The 18,951-nt window shown below is 40.1% G+C and overlaps 1 protein-coding gene across 1 annotated transcript in view; it reads right to left on the bottom strand.

Moving 5' to 3' along the window:
• lrp1ab (low density lipoprotein receptor-related protein 1Ab) overlaps positions 1 to 14,109 on the bottom strand; it is a 146,247-nt gene extending 132,138 nt beyond the window's left edge. The window contains exon 1 of the mRNA XM_063016137.1: positions 13,601 to 14,109. Within this exon, the coding sequence (XP_062872207.1) occupies positions 13,601 to 13,697 (97 nt within the window). The 5' untranslated portion in view covers positions 13,698 to 14,109. The remainder of the gene's footprint in view (positions 1 to 13,600) is intronic.
• Positions 14,110 to 18,951: the final 4,842 nt, after the last annotated feature.

The raw sequence follows: 18,951 nt of genomic DNA, 5'->3' as shown, positions 1-18,951 counted from the left end.
AGATGGAAATAGAACAAAGGCGAAGTGCAGAGCCAGATTCAGCTCTCACGTGTTGGCGTGGGATACAAAGCTTACGTCTGAAGTGGTTGTTACGTTTGAGTGGTGAGCTTCACACTTAATGTGGGACAGATCAAAGGAATAGCCCGGTCAATAAGAGGAACTCGAGCTGCCAACTATTCTAATGATCAACACGTAAATAAACATTTATATTTACGACATTTAGCAGACGCTTTTATCCAAGCAAGTGAGGTTTAAGATCCCTGTTTAACAGTGGAGCTAGGACCAGCAAACGTCCAGTTACCAGCCCAGTACCTTAGCAGTATCTTACTGGAGCAGTATTCATAAGGTTGCAGGTTCAAGCCTCACTACCGCCAAGTTGCAACTGTTGGTCCTTAACTCCCATTTGCTCAAACTGTATTCAGTCATAATTGTAAGTCGCTTTGGATAAAAGCGTCCGTTAATTGCGACAAATGTAAAAGTTAACCACTGACCTATGGCTGCCCTTTACGATCCAAATGCCTGAGGTGGGATTCGATCCGACTCTACGTTCAGACCGGCAGCAAAGCAACACGACAAAGTGACCGGCTGTCATTCGTGTTCAGGTAGAGCTGGTGATTTCCAGCAACAGGAGGCAGAGCAAACATTAGCTACATGAAGTGGGCGGAGTCAGCGACACAAAAACTTTACGGAAGTTAAGAAATGAGCACAGCGGTACACCCATTATATTACACGCACCCCTGTGAAACAGTACGCTCAGTTTTTGGTTCCTAGATAAGAGTTCCTACTTTACGCAAACAGACGGCAGCAAGCGCAAAAAACAAACACAGTTTTCTTGTCATGTATGCTGCACAGTTAGTGATGGACTACGCAGGGATGAAACTTATAGTCCAGGATTTTTCATTTTTAGCATGAACGTGTCTAACTTGTGGTAAAAACTGGCTGGGATTGTTTGTTGTTTGTTCTATACGATCTGTAGATACTAGCCGGTACATTACTCTGTACTGCAATGGATTTCATTTTTTTTGCTTGGTGTGAGTTAAACCATTGTAAAGAAACGCCCACAGATGATGATGACGCTTCTAGTGTGAACACGGGACGATGAGCGATTCAGGCGTCAAGGGGCGAAGTCACTGCTTAGCTGACGTCCTATAGCAAGGTTAAAAAATAAAAAATAATGATAATTAAATAAACTAATTTTAACAGCCACGTAAACACAAAATGAACTTGTACACAAACGCCCTTTTGTGGAGGCTTTACTTTACATCTTGTAAACCACAGTGGGATCAGATTGCCCCCATTTTTATCAGTTAAGCATATTTCATTTTGTGTTTTGTTTTGATGCATTGTGTGTGTTGTCTGGGTCACAATAAAAATCCCTGCTCTATAGCGTGAGCTAACCGGCGAGCTATAAACGTTCATCGCATGAATTTATTGGTTATTACAGATTGAAGTTTGGCCCACACCGGTGTGTTCAGAACCTGGTACACGAGCACCAATAGGAGGAGTTTGCTGAACGGCATTCTCCACCGGACGCCGAGGGCTAATGCGCACACCGCTGAAGTGCAATAACTTTACAAATCGGCTGCAGTTGGGTTTTGAACACAGCAGGCGTGTTGTCCCACTCCAGCGGTCATTCTCCGCCAACTGCATTTGACCAATTAGCAACCTGATTCGTTACGCTTGTTGCCTAGCCAAGAAGGGTAACCGAATATAGCACGGCTACTTAAGTGCAGTACGGGTCACTTGGCAATGGAAACTAAGCTAAATGATGGGTCACAGATTTAAAAACATACTGTACCCTGGTATGTTTCACTGTGCAATGGGAAAAAGGCATTTGTTGCCAGGCGCAGCCACATTGACATCAGCAACACCCACCTTCCTGTGTTGAACACCGTGCAGCAAGCTCCAAGTACCCCCCACCCCCGCCTTTTTCGGCTCCGGCTCGAACGGAGTAAACAGTGAGCCGCAAGCAGTAAACTGCAATTAGAGCACGCCCGGCGTCCAGTGGAAAACATCCTTTCGTTGGTGGTACGTGAACATGGAGCCAGGCTGACAGAGGAGCACATCCTCTACACTAATCCTCCAGAGAGACGAGACAGCGAGAGCACGGACCTCTGAGGGGTGGCGGCTCGGGTTCCTGCTTTCAAATGCCATAATGATATCGTACGTGTGGCACCGGCCCCACGCGGCTACATAAACAAACGTAGCGCTGCAGTCTCCCTCGAAGCAAAAGACCTTACGGTCAAGGTACGAGCATCTGGTTCACATTTCTCCGTGAGCTGCTCGCTGCCTTTTGTTATTTCCTCGGGTTATTAATCCAAACATCATGGGTCACTTCTGAGACGGGACTGGTAGGAATCAAACCGATGTGTGCTGTATGAGCAAAAATATGTGGACACCTGACCTTGTTGGACGTCCGATTTTATAATCATGAGCATTAAGGAGTTGGAACCGGCCCTTGAAAACAACCACCTACACTCTTTAAGGAAGTCTTTCCACAGGACACAAAAAAACAACGTTCCAATTCAACCCACCACACCAAACTTGTCAAATAATTCTTTTATGAAGCTCCCATTAGCAATGGGTGTGGCTGAAAAATCTGAACTAAACGAATAACGATACGCCATTATTTCTTGCTCTGGCTTTACCATGGGGCTCGGGTGGCAAAGAGGTGTAATGTTAGCCCACCACCGTGCTTGAGGGAGGGATATGACAGGGTTCTTTATTGCTGTGGCAAATTCAATGTTTACTGACTGGACAAGGCATCTGCACTAGTGGTGTATGTTGGACAGAGAGTATAGTGTGTTGCTCCATATGTTATATGGCTCGGAGTCTTCACCTCTAGCAGGCCAAAGAGGTATCGATGTCAGATGCTAGTCTGCAGCTCTGTAGAGACTACACTGAGAAAAATGACACCCCGCCCCCCATCATACACAACTTAGGAACCCGGTTCCAACTGCATGTAAAGGCAGCCCAGATTATCTGATCTTTTCCCTCCTATGGGACACAGATTTGTCCTTTTTTGACAGGATGGAAAGTAAAAAAGAAGTTCAGACTGAGATCCAGAGCTCTTTTCAAATAGTAACATCAACAAGCTGAAACTAAATCAGGGTCAGAAGCAGCCAGGAATCAGAGTATCTCAAGCTTTAAATAAACTGAGCCACAAGGGGCCACAACAGTGACCGAAAGAAGGTCTCGTGGGCGGCACATGTGCCTTAAACTACAGGAATAACAGGCCTATAGCATAGAAGAGTGGGCCGCACCAACATGGTCCATGGGTCATAAGTTCAAAACATCTAATGAACAACTTTTTTTGGTAAAAAAAAAAGATAATACTACCGTAATACTACTAGGTGTTGACTACAGTATTTAAAACAAGTGCTTTATACGTGCCCTTAGGAAGACACCTGGCCATTGTATGACAGATAGATCAATAGAAATCAGAGATAGATAGATAGGTAGGTAGGTAGGTAGGTAGGTAGGTAGGTAGGTAGGTAGGTAGGTAGGTAGGTAGATAGATAGATAGATAGATAGATAGATAGATAGATAGATAGATAGATAGATAGATAGATAGATAGAAAGGTAGGTAGGTAGGTAGGTAGGTAGGTAGGTAGGTAGGTAGGTAGGTAGGTAGGTAGATAGATAGATAGATAGATAGATAGATAGATAGATAGATAGATAGATAGATAGATAGATATAAAGATAGATAGATAGATAGATAGATAGATAGGTAGGTAGGTAGGTAGGTAGATAGATAGATAGATAGATAGATAGATAGATAGATAGATAGATAGATAGATAGATAGATAGAGATAGATAGATAGATAGATAGATAGATAGATAGATAGATAGATAGATAGATAGATAGATAGATAGATAGATAGATAGATAGATAGATCTTTATATAAAGTTTTACACATTCAGCTTTGTGATAATGTAAATGATATCTAAAAAGAATATCCGACAAGAACAAAGAACCAAAAAACAGTAAATGAGGTAATTAGACTTTAAACTAAATAACAATAGCACTTTGTGTACAGTGAATTTAAAAACCTGCACAATTTGTGAAAATGTTGATGCTTTTACTCCCCCTGCTTCTCATTTTCATTGCCTGATTGTAACATCTATCCATACCAATAACAGCTCATCAAAACTCTACAATTTACAGACTTTTAAAGACACAAAATCAGCCTATTGTTTCAGGCCTCCACAGCAGTCCCAGTTTCTCATGTGGCCCCTTGCAAAATGAATTGCCCACCTCTGCCCTAGATTAGGGATGCACCAATCCGATATGAAGATCGGATATCTCTCCCGATATTACCAAAATGAGATGGATCGGATATCGGATAATCAGGCCGATCCATGGGTCCGATACGTTCACTTTAGTTCGTTTGCGACGCATGCTAAGCCCATACAGGACGCGCTGCTGACGTATGGCGTATAACACAAACAAAAAGAGCAACATGGAGCGAGCCAAAGAGTCAGCTGCATGGAGGTATTTCACGCTTGCCATGCTAACAAGTTCGATGGCAACATGTTTATTACTCATGTTTAGCTGCTATATTTTATTTTGAATTACTGTTTGCACTAAATATTTACGGATAAGTTTATTTGAAAAAGTTATTTAAGCTACTACTGCTACTACTACTACTAACGCTAACGTCAATATAACATTTCCCTTCATGTACCGATAACCGTTACATTTCCTGACAAGCTCGAACTTGCAAATAAAAGTGTAAGTTTATACAAGTTAAAAATCAGTAATATTTTATTTACGTTTGATAATAACTCCATTCGTTTCTCCGCCCCTTTCAGCTATGTTTATTTTTCTGCAATGAATGCTGGGATTGCTTTGGTCACCAAGGCAGCGTCGGATGCTCACTCGTGGAGTGAAAATAACACTGAAATATTAAGATGCCTGTTAATTATTTTATTGACAAATAAATAGCAGTTCAGTACATTTACATCTGTGTTAATTATATTTTGTTTTGCAAACTTAGTAATGTTTAAGTCAATCCTGATGCCTTAAGTCTTTCCCACATAATAAAGTATACGGTTTATTAATTCAACAATGGTATCGGATCGGTATCGGGTATCGGCCGATATGCAAAGTATATGTATCGGATCGGTATCGGAACTGAAAAAGTTGGATCGGTGCATCCCTACCCTAGATGTGGGTTTTACAGTCAGCACTGGCCTACATCCAAACAGTGGTTTAAAAAAAACCCTTCTTTAGTGTGCGCAGGTTCAAAAATGCTGAATCATCTGCAGCAATCAATCATCATACATGCACTGAATCAACAGCACAGACCTGAGACATGAGAATCTGATCGTCTTTATATTATTCAGCATCTTTTGGGAAGAAATTGTCCTGAGCATCCAAGAAACATGTTAAACAGAAATGGCCAATATTTCTGAAATAAGTTTCACCAGTTTGATCAGAACCGATCATCATAACTGAGGCCTACAGTTCATTTCTAAGAAAATGAAGAATGCTTTTATTAGCCGCATACACCGATCAGCCATAACATTAAAACCACCTCCTTGTTTCTACACTCACTGTCCATGTTATCAGCTCGATATAGAAGCACTATGTCGTTCTACAATTACTGACTGTAGTTTCTCTGCATGCTTTGTAAGCCCCCTTTCATGCTGTTCTTCAATGGTCAGGACTCTCACAGGACCACTACAGAGCAGGTATTATTTGGGTGGTGGGTCATTCTCGGCACTGCAGTGACACTGACATGGTGGTGGTCTGTTAGTGTGTGTTGTGCTGGTATGAGTGGATCAGACACAGCAGCGCTAATGGAGTTTTTAAATACCTCACTGTCCCTGTTGGACTGAGAATAGTCCACCAGCCAAAAAATATCCAGCCAACAGCGCCCCGTGGGAAGCGTCCTGTGACCACTGATGAAGATCTCAAAGATGACCAACTCAAACAGCAGCAATAGATGAGCGATCGTCTCTGACTTTACATCTACAAGGTGAACCAACTAGGTAGGAGTGTCTAATAGAGTGGACAGTGAGTGGACACGGTATTTAAAAACTCCAGCAGTGCTGCTGTGTCTGATCCACTCATACCAGCACAACACACACTAACACACCACCACCATGTCAGTGTCACTGCAGTGCTGAGAATGATCCACCACCTAAATAATACCTGCTCTGTGGTGGTCCTAACCATTGAAGAACAGGGTGAAAGCAGCTATAGAGGTATGTAGAGAAACAGACAGACTACAGTCAGTAATTGTAGAACTACAAAGTGCTTCTATATGGTAAGTGGGGCTGATAAAATGAACAGTGAGTGTAGAAACAAGGAGGTGGTTTTAATATTATGGCTGATCAGTGTATACATATGTACAATACAATGAAATTATTTTTCCACATATACCAGGGTCAGCCGTTGTAAAGCACCCCTGAAGCAGACAAGGTTAAGGACCTTGCTCAAACTGACAATCTTCCGACTGATAGCCCAAAGCTCTATCCACTAAGCTACCACTATCTAGTACTTAAGGAGAGCCTGCATGCTCTCTTTCTGGAAAGTAGCTTGACTTCAGCCTTCCTTATCATCTGTTGTGAACTTGGCCACCTGAAGGTGCTGGAGCATTTTGTCCATTTGTGGTTGGAGTGTTGGGAGGCAGGACTTCAGTAACGACCTGCTGGTCTGAACTTGGCCGCGTCAGAGGATTCAGCCTTCTGATTCGCAGTCAGACCACAATAAAGAACTCTGTGAGGATTGCACTTCTGAAAATGTTGTAGCATGAAGATTTGAGTCACTGGAAAAGATTTTCAAATTTCGAATGTGAATTTTAAATATAAAAAGCTGATAGTTGGAACAATGCAACAAAATGCTAAACGCTTAAGAGAAACTGGGCCAAGAAAATGTTAAATACATGGAAAGCCTTTACAAGAAGAATCCCTGAAGTGACAGTACAGACGAAATTTGGGGATTTGATAAATTGTGCCCATTGTTTAATGTGATGTTGATTCAGTGTGGGTCTTTAGTCAATCCAGAGGTGCCGTCAGGTAGGGCTGTCACGCTAACCGCAATTTTGAAATATCGCGATATAGACCAGCCAACCGCAGGGCATGCCAAGCAACCGCATCACCGCGATATTCACGTTTTTTCTTTCTTCCTTCTCTCCTTAAATTGAGTTCACACTCAATAAATACTTGTAATTTAGACTATATTTAAACAGCCTTGGCGTACTAAAACACTTAATGACGGTTAATATGGCATTGCAGCCTGCAAATATTCTCTTGCTCGCTTGCTGGAATGATTTAAATGTATTTTTTCGTTGAATAAAAATTTATTGAAACGAATAATAACTTAAAATGTAGTATATATTATGTTAATTATAGCTACTAAATAGATAGTCAATAGTGGCGCGATAACCGGGCTAGATTTGCTCTGCTCTGTGTATTAGTGCAACATCGGTAACGTCGGGAACATCGCTACCCCACTCAGATCCTCTCTGGAACCACATCAGGTGAACTTGTTGGTTCTTCTAGCGCGCATGATAACGCAGATTTAAGGTCTTACAGACTTTATTCTATTCTTTTTTTTTACCATATTTTGATTAGATGTGCGTTTTTAGCCTAAACACTTTTTTTTCATTTCACAGTGTATATCTAGCCTAGGCTAGAAGCTAAATTTAAACCTTTTTTTAATAGAGAAAAGACGCGCATCCCTGCTCTGTTCTGTATTTAACAATAAACACGCATTTCATTGGTCTTAAAGCTGTCTCATCTTTGTCATTATAAAGCAATAATATACCGAATCATAGCCTAACAGTAAAGCTTGTTTATATAGCTCTAAAATCCAGATCAATTAAGTAATTTTCAAAAACAAACAAAAAATGGCGATATTACCGCATACCGCGATATTGAGACGGGCTGAATATCGCAAGGGGAAATTCTTTCACCGCGACAGCCCTACCGTCAGGCGTTCTAACTTCCTGCGTTCTTTGACAAGCCCTTAATCATGTGTTTGCCAAACAGACAGAAGAGCATCTGACAGCACGAACAAGAAGGAAAAAAGAACAGAATCAAAGCACTATTTGGATCACATCTGGATGCCGATGTAAACATTACAGTTTAAGGATTAGTGAGTGGCATTATTTAAAAATAAGATCGAGCCTTCGGGTGGCACGGTGGCCTAATATGATGTCTCACCACTATTTAGTTCGAATCTCAGCGGTGCTACCTACTGTGAGTGTGTCTGGAGGAGGGGGGGTGGGATGGGGTTTCTTGTTTCTGCTGCCATATGCAATCTTTGGAACTGGCCTGAGCACTGGTACGAGTGAGAGGAGGCATATGAAGCATTATCCAACACTCTGTATGCTATGGCTGTGTGTGTGGGAACCCACCACTGGTAGTGTGATAGTCTGTGGCTTTGCTTGGTGGTGCAAGCGACAAAAGAAGTACAATGAAGAGTCTGGATGCCAAAAAATGAGACGCAAGTTAGAATCTCAGCAGTGCTATCGACTGTTCAGGCATCTACATATGGGGGAGGGGTGACCAAAGCCCTAATCAGCATACTGTCCAGAGTATTCCTACCTTAATAATGTCAATTTACCATAACTCATTAGTTACTTTGCTCTCTTCTGTCTGTATCACAACCTCCCCCACATACCCAAATCTACTATAATTATAATACAGTAATGCAGAAAGACAGCAAAAGCACGACCCCACTACAATTCTATAAGAACCAACAATTACAGTTTACCATGAAAGAATCAAATTGGTAATCACATTACCAGATCAGACTAAATCCAATCCCTGGCACCAGAGTCTCAAAAAATCCCAAATCACACACAAAGTCTGGTGTTGAAGGTCAAAAGTAAGGTTTCATATTCTGCTGTTGGGCATCTACATACAGACTAGACTAGATTGTCTGAGAGTGGGGATGGCTGAGGCCCCACAATGGAATAGCACCCTGTTTAGGGCGAGTTACCGCACTGCACCCAGTAATTCAATTGAAACCGGACCAACTGCGACCATGACCAAGATATGTATTCATTTAACGCCATGTTTAACACACGTGTAATTTAATGACAAGACAGGTATTATGTTTCTGTCTTTGTATTTTATCTTGTCTTTATATGTTGAGACCATCCATGACCAGCATAAGCAGAGGTAAAACATAAAAGTATCATTTTCATTTGACTTGTTTTGCAATCAGTGGAAGAACAGAGAGCACTAGAGAGAGAGGCTTTGATCAGCCGTGATAAGCCAGTAAACATGAGAAATCTTGTGTTTATCATCCTTCCCCTGTATTTACTGAAAACTGTCTGTCATTAGATACTCGCATAATTATACGCATCTGAATAAACACAAAAAAGGTCAATAAACTACTTAAAATACCTCAAAGTATTCTATAGCTGCAAAGTAAATTGATCCTGAAAGATGGGTATCTGCATAATGTTTGTGGGTCAGCATCAAGGCTTGGACTAAATTAAATATGCATAATTTATGTACGTCACAGGACAGAATTGAAGCTTTTTGGCTAAAACGCACAACGGGTTCACATTCGCAACATTTCTCTAGTGATTCTTGGTTAGTCATGACCCAAATATCAATAAAAAAGTTAAAATACACTACATCTACTACCATTTAACATTAACATCATGTGATATTGTTTTAAACTGGGTCAGGACCACAGTGGGTCTGGTGTAACCTGAAAAAAACACTTGGCACAAAGTCAGAATACACCCCAGGTACAGTTCCAGCCCAGTGCAGGTCACCACACACTCAACCATCTACCAACACCAAGGGACTATTCAGAATAGCCAATCCATCTACTGGAGGAAAGGGAGCCAAGTGATAACTCAAAGTACTAGGCACGTTTTGCATCACATCTGGATGTAGATGTAAACATCACAGTTTAAGCATTAGTGAGTGGCACGGTCTAAAAATAAGATCGAGCACTTGGGTGGCACGGCTGTCTAATACACTATTATATCACCACTATTTGAGCTTACAAGTTCGAATCTCAGTGGTACCAGCGATTATGGGTGAGTCTGAAGGAGGGGAGGTAGGATAGGGCTCTTTATTGTTGCCGCTGTAATACGTGATCTCTGGGACTGGCCTGAGCACTGGTACGAGTGAGGGAAGTCACATAAAGCATAGAGTAACACTTGGCAGGGTATGGTTGTGTGTGGGAACCCATCAGTGGCAGGTGATACCCCGAGCCAGGTGATGACTCAGCAAATGCATGAGTTGGGAGATTACTGCCTTCGACTTCGAAAAAGCTAGAAAATGGCAGTGCTGTATTTAGGGGTCTGATGCCTTTCCTGATGCAATTTCCTAGTTCTATCTGGGCTTAGGACCAGCACTGAGAGCGCACTAAGAGTGCACTGACCCCCCCCCCCCAAGTTTCTCAGACATTAGCCAATCATGTCTATGCAGACACCCAATCAGCTGATAGTACTGCTACGAATCGAACACTGGAACCCCAGATTTTGAATAGAATATAGAATAACCTTAAAATAAATTAGACACGTGAATATTGAATCATTTGTGTTTTTGCAAATTAATATCTACAGTGGATCAGAACAGTTGAAACAATTTAATCAAAGTGAACATATCATAAAACTGAGAGCCTGGTTTGTTTACATTGCCACTGCTCGCCATGTTCTAGCCACAGCGCAGGAGTCCTTCACTCTTCCACAAACTTTACGGCTCACAAACATAAACATGACAGACTCCCTTGCTATCACCTGCTAAAACAACTGGTTCTGGAGTTTTAAAAAATACTGCTGCTGCAATTCACCTTGTAACCACTAGAGTCAAAATTCTACCTGGTATATAACTACATAAATAAAACAAGTAAATGCTGATCTGGCATTTGATTAGCATGTTTGATTGGCACTTGTACTAGATAATTCGCTATCGACTGTATAAAAAAAATACATTCAGAATGCTGAACTGGTTCTGCTCATGTTTTATGTTCCTCTTACTGTTCTACATTGTCATGTTCTCCTCATCACATTGTTTAGTAATCAGTTAATGATGTATGATTTTGGTTATCGCCTGACTGTCGACTAATGACTTAATTAAAGCTTGAGCTTCATATTATTGATGTTAATTAGATTTGGCAATATATTTGTTAATGAGTATAGAACAGGAGACTTCCTTTCCTCTGCCTTTTATCCCGTTCGGTTGCGGGGTCGGCTCTCGGCGGATCATGATCCGCGCATCGATTTGGCACAGTTTTTACGCCGGATGCCCTTCCTGACACAACCCTCCCTACTTTATCCGGGCTTGGGACCGGCACTACAATGCACTGATTTGTGCATCTAGCGGCTAGGTACCTATAGGACAATTCAGTGTTTCCAATTAGCCTGGTGGCATGTTTTTGGACTGTGGGAGGAAACCGGAGCACCCGGAGGAAACCCACGCGGACACGGGGAGAACATGCAAACTCCGCACTCCGCCCCACCTGGGGATCGAACCCAGGACCTTCTTGTTGTGAGGCGACAGTGCTACCCACTAAGTCACCGTGCCACCCATAGAACAGAAGACTACACATGCTATATATGCATACGTGTTACCGATAAACCAATAAAACCAATGAACCAACTAATGAACCAGTAAATCAACCAGGACAGCTACAGCATACTGATTAATCTAATCAATATACTCAAAATTATTTAATTCTACACAATATCAGCCTCATTTATGCAGATTACACCCATTCAGTCTCTCCCTCACACCTAGGGATCATTTAAAGCAGCCACTTCCACATGGTGGAAGATTCTCTTTCCTTCCAAATCCCAAAACATGCATTAGGTGCATTGTTTTCTCCACATTTCCATCTGTTGCACTGCAATGGACTTTATTCTTGCATTGTTCCCAAGTTCTTCCAGATGCAGTTAAACCCACAATGACTCTGACCAGGATGAATCTGGTCAGTAAATATAAATAGGCCAAGTATGTTATAAGACTCAAGGTGACCAACGAGATGAAGCAAGTGGCAACAACAAAAATTACTGCAAATATCCAGTTGTGGCAGTTGGGCAGTTGTAGCGTAGTGGTTAAGGTAATCAACTTAAGAGTTGGAATTACACTGCAACATAGATCCTGAGGACATGGATTTGTACGTTCTTTCCATGTCTGGTACTCTGTTTTACTTTCAAATTCCCAAAACATGCATTAGGTGCACTGTATTTAAATTTCCCTCTGTTGAACTGTCATGGTTTGGCACATTGTAGATGCAGTTAAACCAAAAAAACTGGTAAACTTTTACCAGGATGATCTGGTTAGTAAAAATAGATAGGTTAAGTATGTTATATAGTGCTGTAATCACATACACAGCTCATGAAGAATAACCATTACTTAAGACTCAAGGTGATCAACGATATGAAGCAAGTGGTAACACGACAATATACAAAAACAAAGCAGTCGTTTGATTATAGCAATCAACATAAGAACACTTCGTTTAAATTATACAATCCAGAAATTCCCTACTGTAAACATTAGCAGGAAACCTCACAAGTAATCGTAATCAACTCAGAGTTGGTATTACACTGCAACATTGATCCTGAGAACATGGACTTGCATGTTCTTTCCATTTCTGTACAGATTCTCTCCAGGTACTCTGTCTTCCTTCCAAATCCCCAAAAAACATGCATTAGGTGGATTGTCTTTACATTTTCTGTCATGGATTGGAACATTGCATTGTTCCCAAGTCCTTCCAGATGCAGTTCAACCCACAATGACTGACCAGGGTGAATCTGGTTAGTAAATATAAATAGGCTATGTGTATAATTTAGTGCTGTAATTACATAAATAGAAAGCTTATGAAGAATAACCATTACTCAAGAGTCAATGTGACCAACAATATGAAGCAAGCAGTAACACAACAAGAATTCCTGCAAATATAAAGGTATATAAGATATAATAACATACAGTTCATCACACCTTGACCAGCAATATGAATAACCAAAGCAGTTGTTTGATTAGTAATATACATATTAAACCTGTTGTTTGTCAATGCATGAAAATGTACGAGTTGAAAACATTGTGATCATCTCGAATAGTCACGATTAAGCAAATATAACTGCGATTGGTCGATTATGCAATTGTGATAGGCCTATAAACAAGGTAACAATGCAGACTGGTCGGATGGAAATAGCTACAGAATAGCAAGAAGCTTTGCTTCAATCCGCTACATGGAAGCCATAATGATGGCGATCTATTTTATTTGGTGCTCGGTGGGGGGTGTACCTATAACAAAACAAAAATGATCACGATTATTTAACACACTCATACTGGGAACTGTACTGTACTGCAAATAAATGCATTTCCTTTCTTGCAGCATCAAAATACTGTAAACCCTTTGTCGCATCAAGGGTCTTCTGAATGAAAATATGATTAATAAAAATTTGATTTGATAAATTGCATGATACTAGAACAAGGCCAACACATCAGGCAGCCAGGATTCAGTAAAATTACCATTTTTCATGCATCCACCAGGCTTGTGCAGCTCTGTGCAATCAGTACTGTAGAATAAATTAGGTGTCCAGACATTTCAAGAAAACAATCTTCCAAACAATGCAAATGCATGTTAGGTCTACACAATACAGCCATTTCTTACCTTCAATAGCTCCAGTAGGGACGATATTCTCAACAATGAGAGTGAGTAGAATGAAGAACAATCCGATAGGCAACATGTTTGCCCTGCAGGATGTCATTGCTAATGGAAATGTGGAAACGGTTCATCAAATCCCGCTGCTCCGGCCGTGTTCCGTCGCTCCTCCGCCACCACGCTCTCCAAGTGTCTTGCAAACTGGAAGCCTGGCTGGCAGGGTTCAATTAACACCGAATAACACCGAAAACTGAGAAGCAGCCGCGTTCCCTTTCCCAGCCTAGAGAGGCGACGTGTTGGGGAACAGCGCGGCCATGTAGAGGAGGTCGCGTGCAGTTCACCAGCGCGCGGAGCAGAAACGAACGCCTTTTAAAATCAGCACCGCTCACTCGCTCTCTCACCCGGGGCCAGAAAACGCAGCGCTAACAACGCTGGAGGAATATGGCGAGCGTATCCATAAAAGAAAAGAAATAAAAGAAAAGAAAAGGCCAGACAGCACCTCTAACTCGGCGTGTCTGGGCGCCTCTGATGCTGCTGCTGCTGCTCGCTCTGAATTTCTCAAAGAGACAAAACGCGCTGTATGACGTCACCCGCCTCCACCGCTGCTCCAGAAAAGCTACGCGGCATTTCACATAGTACGCATGCGCGGAGCAGTTTCGCATTCCCGCGTTTCTTTTCAGGCTTGTGGAAAGAAACTGGTCCGCCTGTCAGCCATTTTGGCTCTTATGATTCAAAACACCAAACCAGATTTAATTCATATTCTAGCGTGATAATACATATACGGAATTTTATTTATTTTATTTATTAATAATGTTATTAATAATTCATTCAATAATTTTTATTAACCATTGTATCCTGGTCAGGGTTGCAGTGGTTACAGTATCAACTGGAAACAAAGGGTAGAAGAATTTCAATCACACACTTTCACTCAGGAATAATTTTATTATTATTATTATTATTATTATTATTATTATTACCTATCATCATCATTCTTAATTTCCGTCGGGATTATTAAAGTATCTATCTATCTATCTATCTATCTATCTATCTATCTATCTATCTATCTATCTATCTATCTATCTATCTATCTATCATCTATCTATCTATCTATCTATCTATCTATCTATCTATCTATCTATCTATCTCTATCTATCTATCTATCTATCTATCTATCTATCTATCATCTATCATCTATCTATCTATCTATCTATCTATCTATCTATCTATCTATCTATCTATCTATCTATCTATCATCTATCTATCTATCTATCTATCTATCATCTATCTATCTATCTATCTATCTATCTATATCTATCTATCATCTATCTATCTATCTATCTATCTATCTATCTATCTATCATCTATCTATCTATCTATCTATCTATCTATCTGTCTGTCTGTCTGTCTGTCTGTCTGTCTGTCTGTCTGTCTGTCTGTCTGTCTGTCTGTCTGTCTGTCTGTCTGTCCGTCCGTCCGTCCGTCCGTCTATCTATCTATCTATCTATCTATCTATCTATCTGTCTGTCTGTCTATCTATCTACCAATCATTATAATTACAATAGTAATTAATAACAATATTAATTCAGTAATTTTCTTGGTCAGGCTCACAGTGGCTTCAAAGTCATTTCAAAATACAGGGTCCAGGTAAATTTACTCATATCTAATGATTTATTATTGTTGTTGTTGTTGTTATTAGTAGTAGTAGTAGTAATAGTAAAACCCACATTTCCAAAAAAAAATGTATTAACATGCAATAAATCTGGGATTTGTTAATTCTCTTTAATCATTATTTAACTGACAAAAGTAAAAAAAAATACTTTTAATGACCATCAACTGTTATTAGCAAAAGGTGCAAAGGTCATGTTATGGAGGTGCATCACTGTGCACAGTATAGGTGAATTTGATTGATGCAAAGGCGTTTATTGGGTTTTTAGAGAGACATATGCTGTCATCAAAAAAAGGCTATGTTATTTTAGCAAGACCATGCCAGGCTTTAGTCTGTACATGCTACAACGGTGTGTCTTTTCTGGCACAAAGTGTGTGTGCTTCAGTGGCTTTTCTGCAGTCCAGATCTGTTTTCTTTTTAAAATGCATGATGCATCATGAAGAAAAGAATCACACAACAGCAACCACAGACTGCTGAGCAGCTGAAGTCTCATATCAAGCAGGAATGGAGAAAATTTCACTTGCAAACTTTAATAATTAGTACCCTAAGTTCCAAAAATGAGAAAAAAAAATTTAATCTCAGATCGTCTTCTCTTTATTATTATTATTAATTTGTATGTATTGTATTGTATTGTATTGTATACTTCATTCTGTTTGGGATTGCAGTGGCTCCAGTGTCAATAAGAAACAATTACCTCCTTCTGCCTAGGGATGGTGATGATGATGATTCTAATAATAATAATAATAATTTATTTACATTGCAGGAGTAAATTAATGCAGATCCTCATTTAAATTGTTTTATTATTTATTTATTTTTACTTGGTATTTTTACTCCAATTTATGCCAGCCAGTCCACTTTCTGTTTAATTTGGAGGACCTGGAGGACACCTGGGTGAACATGTGGAGAACATTCAAAATTCCTTACAGACAGTGACTGAAAGCAATGATTGTAGCCAGGACCCATATTACTGTTTGTCTCAGTCTCTACCAGCTGCATTAACTTACCTTTAGAGTAATGGGGTTCTAGGCACAGTAAAACAATGCCAGATGACTTTGAAGCTTTTCTGCTGCCTCATAGTGGCCAAACACTTTAAGACAGGTTTCCAGCTGCAGGTTCCCAAGACAAACCACCTGCTGTGCCACCTTATTTATTTTATATTCTACATAAAATAGCTTGTGGGTGGCACGACAACGTGACATCATTCGCATCTTTTAATTCACTTTTAATTAATCTTTTTAATTCGAGACAGAAATCTGGCAACCTTTAGGTAAAATAAACAGATCAGGTTAATAACTTTCCAATAAAATCCCTGTTAGGTTAGCGGAAGACTATTTAAATAAGTTTTTGTTTAAAAAATAAATGTATATTTATTAATAGTTTAAAATGTTAAAATAAATCAAATTAAAAAATGTTGCAAAAATTAGGTGTGTTCCCTGTAGCAAATGGGCTAATTATTTAGGAACAGTTTTGTTTTTGTCAATTTAAGCACTGTTTAATATTAGCCCTGTCAATTATTGCATTATGACATTACTATGTATTATCAGTGATTTAAAAAAACACGAAAAAGCACGAAAGCGTACGAAAAATCACGAAGGATCACAAACGTGTTCGAAAGTGCACGAAGATGGACGAAAGCGCACGAAGACTCACGAAGCCGCATGAAGGCGCACAAACACACACGAATGCGAACGAAGACGCACAGACTTGCTCGAAAACACACAAATACATCAACACTAACCGGAGCGAATCAGACAGGCTTGCAGTACATTATTTTTTGTTTGTATTTTGTGATTGCAATATTCAAAACTCTCTTGATCAAGCGACTAAATGGGGGTCTGTGTTTCAATCCACGTCTAAAATAATAGCTGTCTGAACTTGCTGTATCAGGCTGCTCACGATGCAGAAGACTGAATAAGAAAGTTTTGGATAATTTAGCCAACTATTTTATGTTGCGTTATTGGATGCGACTCTGTCCACACTCTTTATAATATGATTTTAATTATTTATTTGACAGTTTGATAATTCACATATTTACATTGCAGCACTGATCATGTGCAGTAACAAACAACTAGTGTATTTTGCTCCGTGTATTATTTAAAACTATGAGAACACTTGCTCAACTGCATCTTGGCATTATTGTGTTTGTATTTTCAGTGACAAGCAAAATAGTAACAAAAGCGCACAGAGGAGGACAAAAAAGCACGAAAGCGCACGAAGACGCACAAACCATATCAGTGCCTAACAGTGGACCCTTAGTTCTGCTCCCAAGCCCGAATAAAATAAGAAGTGTTGCGTCAAGAGGGTCATCCAACGTAAAAACTGTACCAAATCAGGTATGCGGACCAAAGTGATCCGTTGTGGCCCCTAAAATAGGATGGAAAAAATAGAAAAAAAAGCATAAGAAAGGACAACCTTGGGCCGCTCAGGTGGCGCAGCAGTAAAGTACGCTAGCTCACCAGAGTTGGGGTTTCGAATACATCGTATCGAACCTCAGCCTCTGCCACTCCGACTAGGCTGGGCTAGGTATGAACAACGATGGACTGTTGTTCAGGGTTAGGGGTAAGAAAGTCGGAGCATAGGTCCTCATAACTGGTGCGACTGCGGCCCCTCCTGTATATAGGTGAAAAATACACTATCTATACTGACTGTGCGTACCGGAGGGGGTGAGAGGCATCCTCAGTCAGCGGTGAAGGGTCGAATCAGTATAGAGGACGCATTCAGGGTAATTGAACACGACTAGACTGGGGGATAAAAATTAGGGGAAAAAATATATTTAAAAAAAAAAAAAAAAAAAAAAAAGAGAAAACGTTGAAGTGAATATTATGTAACATAATGAAAACCTTAACCGGCGTTTATCCACTTGACTTTCCTCTCCAGAAGGTGGCACAGTAGATCAACTATTCCTCCTGGCTGTATCTGATACTGTATTTCAAAGTATTCACATTATTAGAAACCACCACTGGTACCAGTCCACTGAAGTTCACTGTAAAAAATACACTAATGCTGAATGAGTTTTGACAATATGTTAAGCAGGGTTGAGGTACAGGACACAGGCGTTTTGTTAAGTGTGACAATGTGACCGTGATTGACACCACTGCAGGGGTGTGAAAAAGTATTTTTCCTCCAAAATTTTATGTACTTTTGTATATTTGTTACACTAAATAGTTTCTCATCCTAATGCAAAATATGATATGAGACAGGGGGAACATAAAAAAAAACACAAAACACAGTTATTAAATAAAATGTTATGCAGGATTTTCTCTATGTGAAAAAGTAATTGCTCCTCTAAACCTAATAACTGCTTGTGTAACCAAATGTTTTTAGTAACTGGAGATCAGTTTTTTACATCGCTAAGAAGGAATTTTGGCTCAGTCTTCTTTGCAAAATTGCTTTAATTTAGCCACATTAGAGGGCTCTTGAGCATGAACTGCCTGTTTCAGTTCCAGCCACAACATCTCCATCTGAGTAGGGTTCAAGTCAGGACATTGTCTAGCCTACTCAAATACGTGTGAGTAGGTGGACTTGTTCTTGTGCTTTGGATTGTTGATGTTTCCCTTCATGGTTTTTTGGTTTTCATGGTTCTGTAAATTATTGCAGATTTTTCTTGGGGTTCTGGGTTTTTTTGCCTTGTAAATTTCCAATGGTATAACTTTTCCAGTTCCATAGATGTCTGTCTAGGATTATTTACATTTTT

The sequence above is a fragment of the Trichomycterus rosablanca genome, chromosome 19 (genome assembly GCF_030014385.1).
Source record: "Trichomycterus rosablanca isolate fTriRos1 chromosome 19, fTriRos1.hap1, whole genome shotgun sequence".
Classification (NCBI taxonomy): domain Eukaryota; kingdom Metazoa; phylum Chordata; class Actinopteri; order Siluriformes; family Trichomycteridae; genus Trichomycterus; species Trichomycterus rosablanca.
This window is presented reverse-complemented; position numbering and strand designations above follow the sequence as displayed.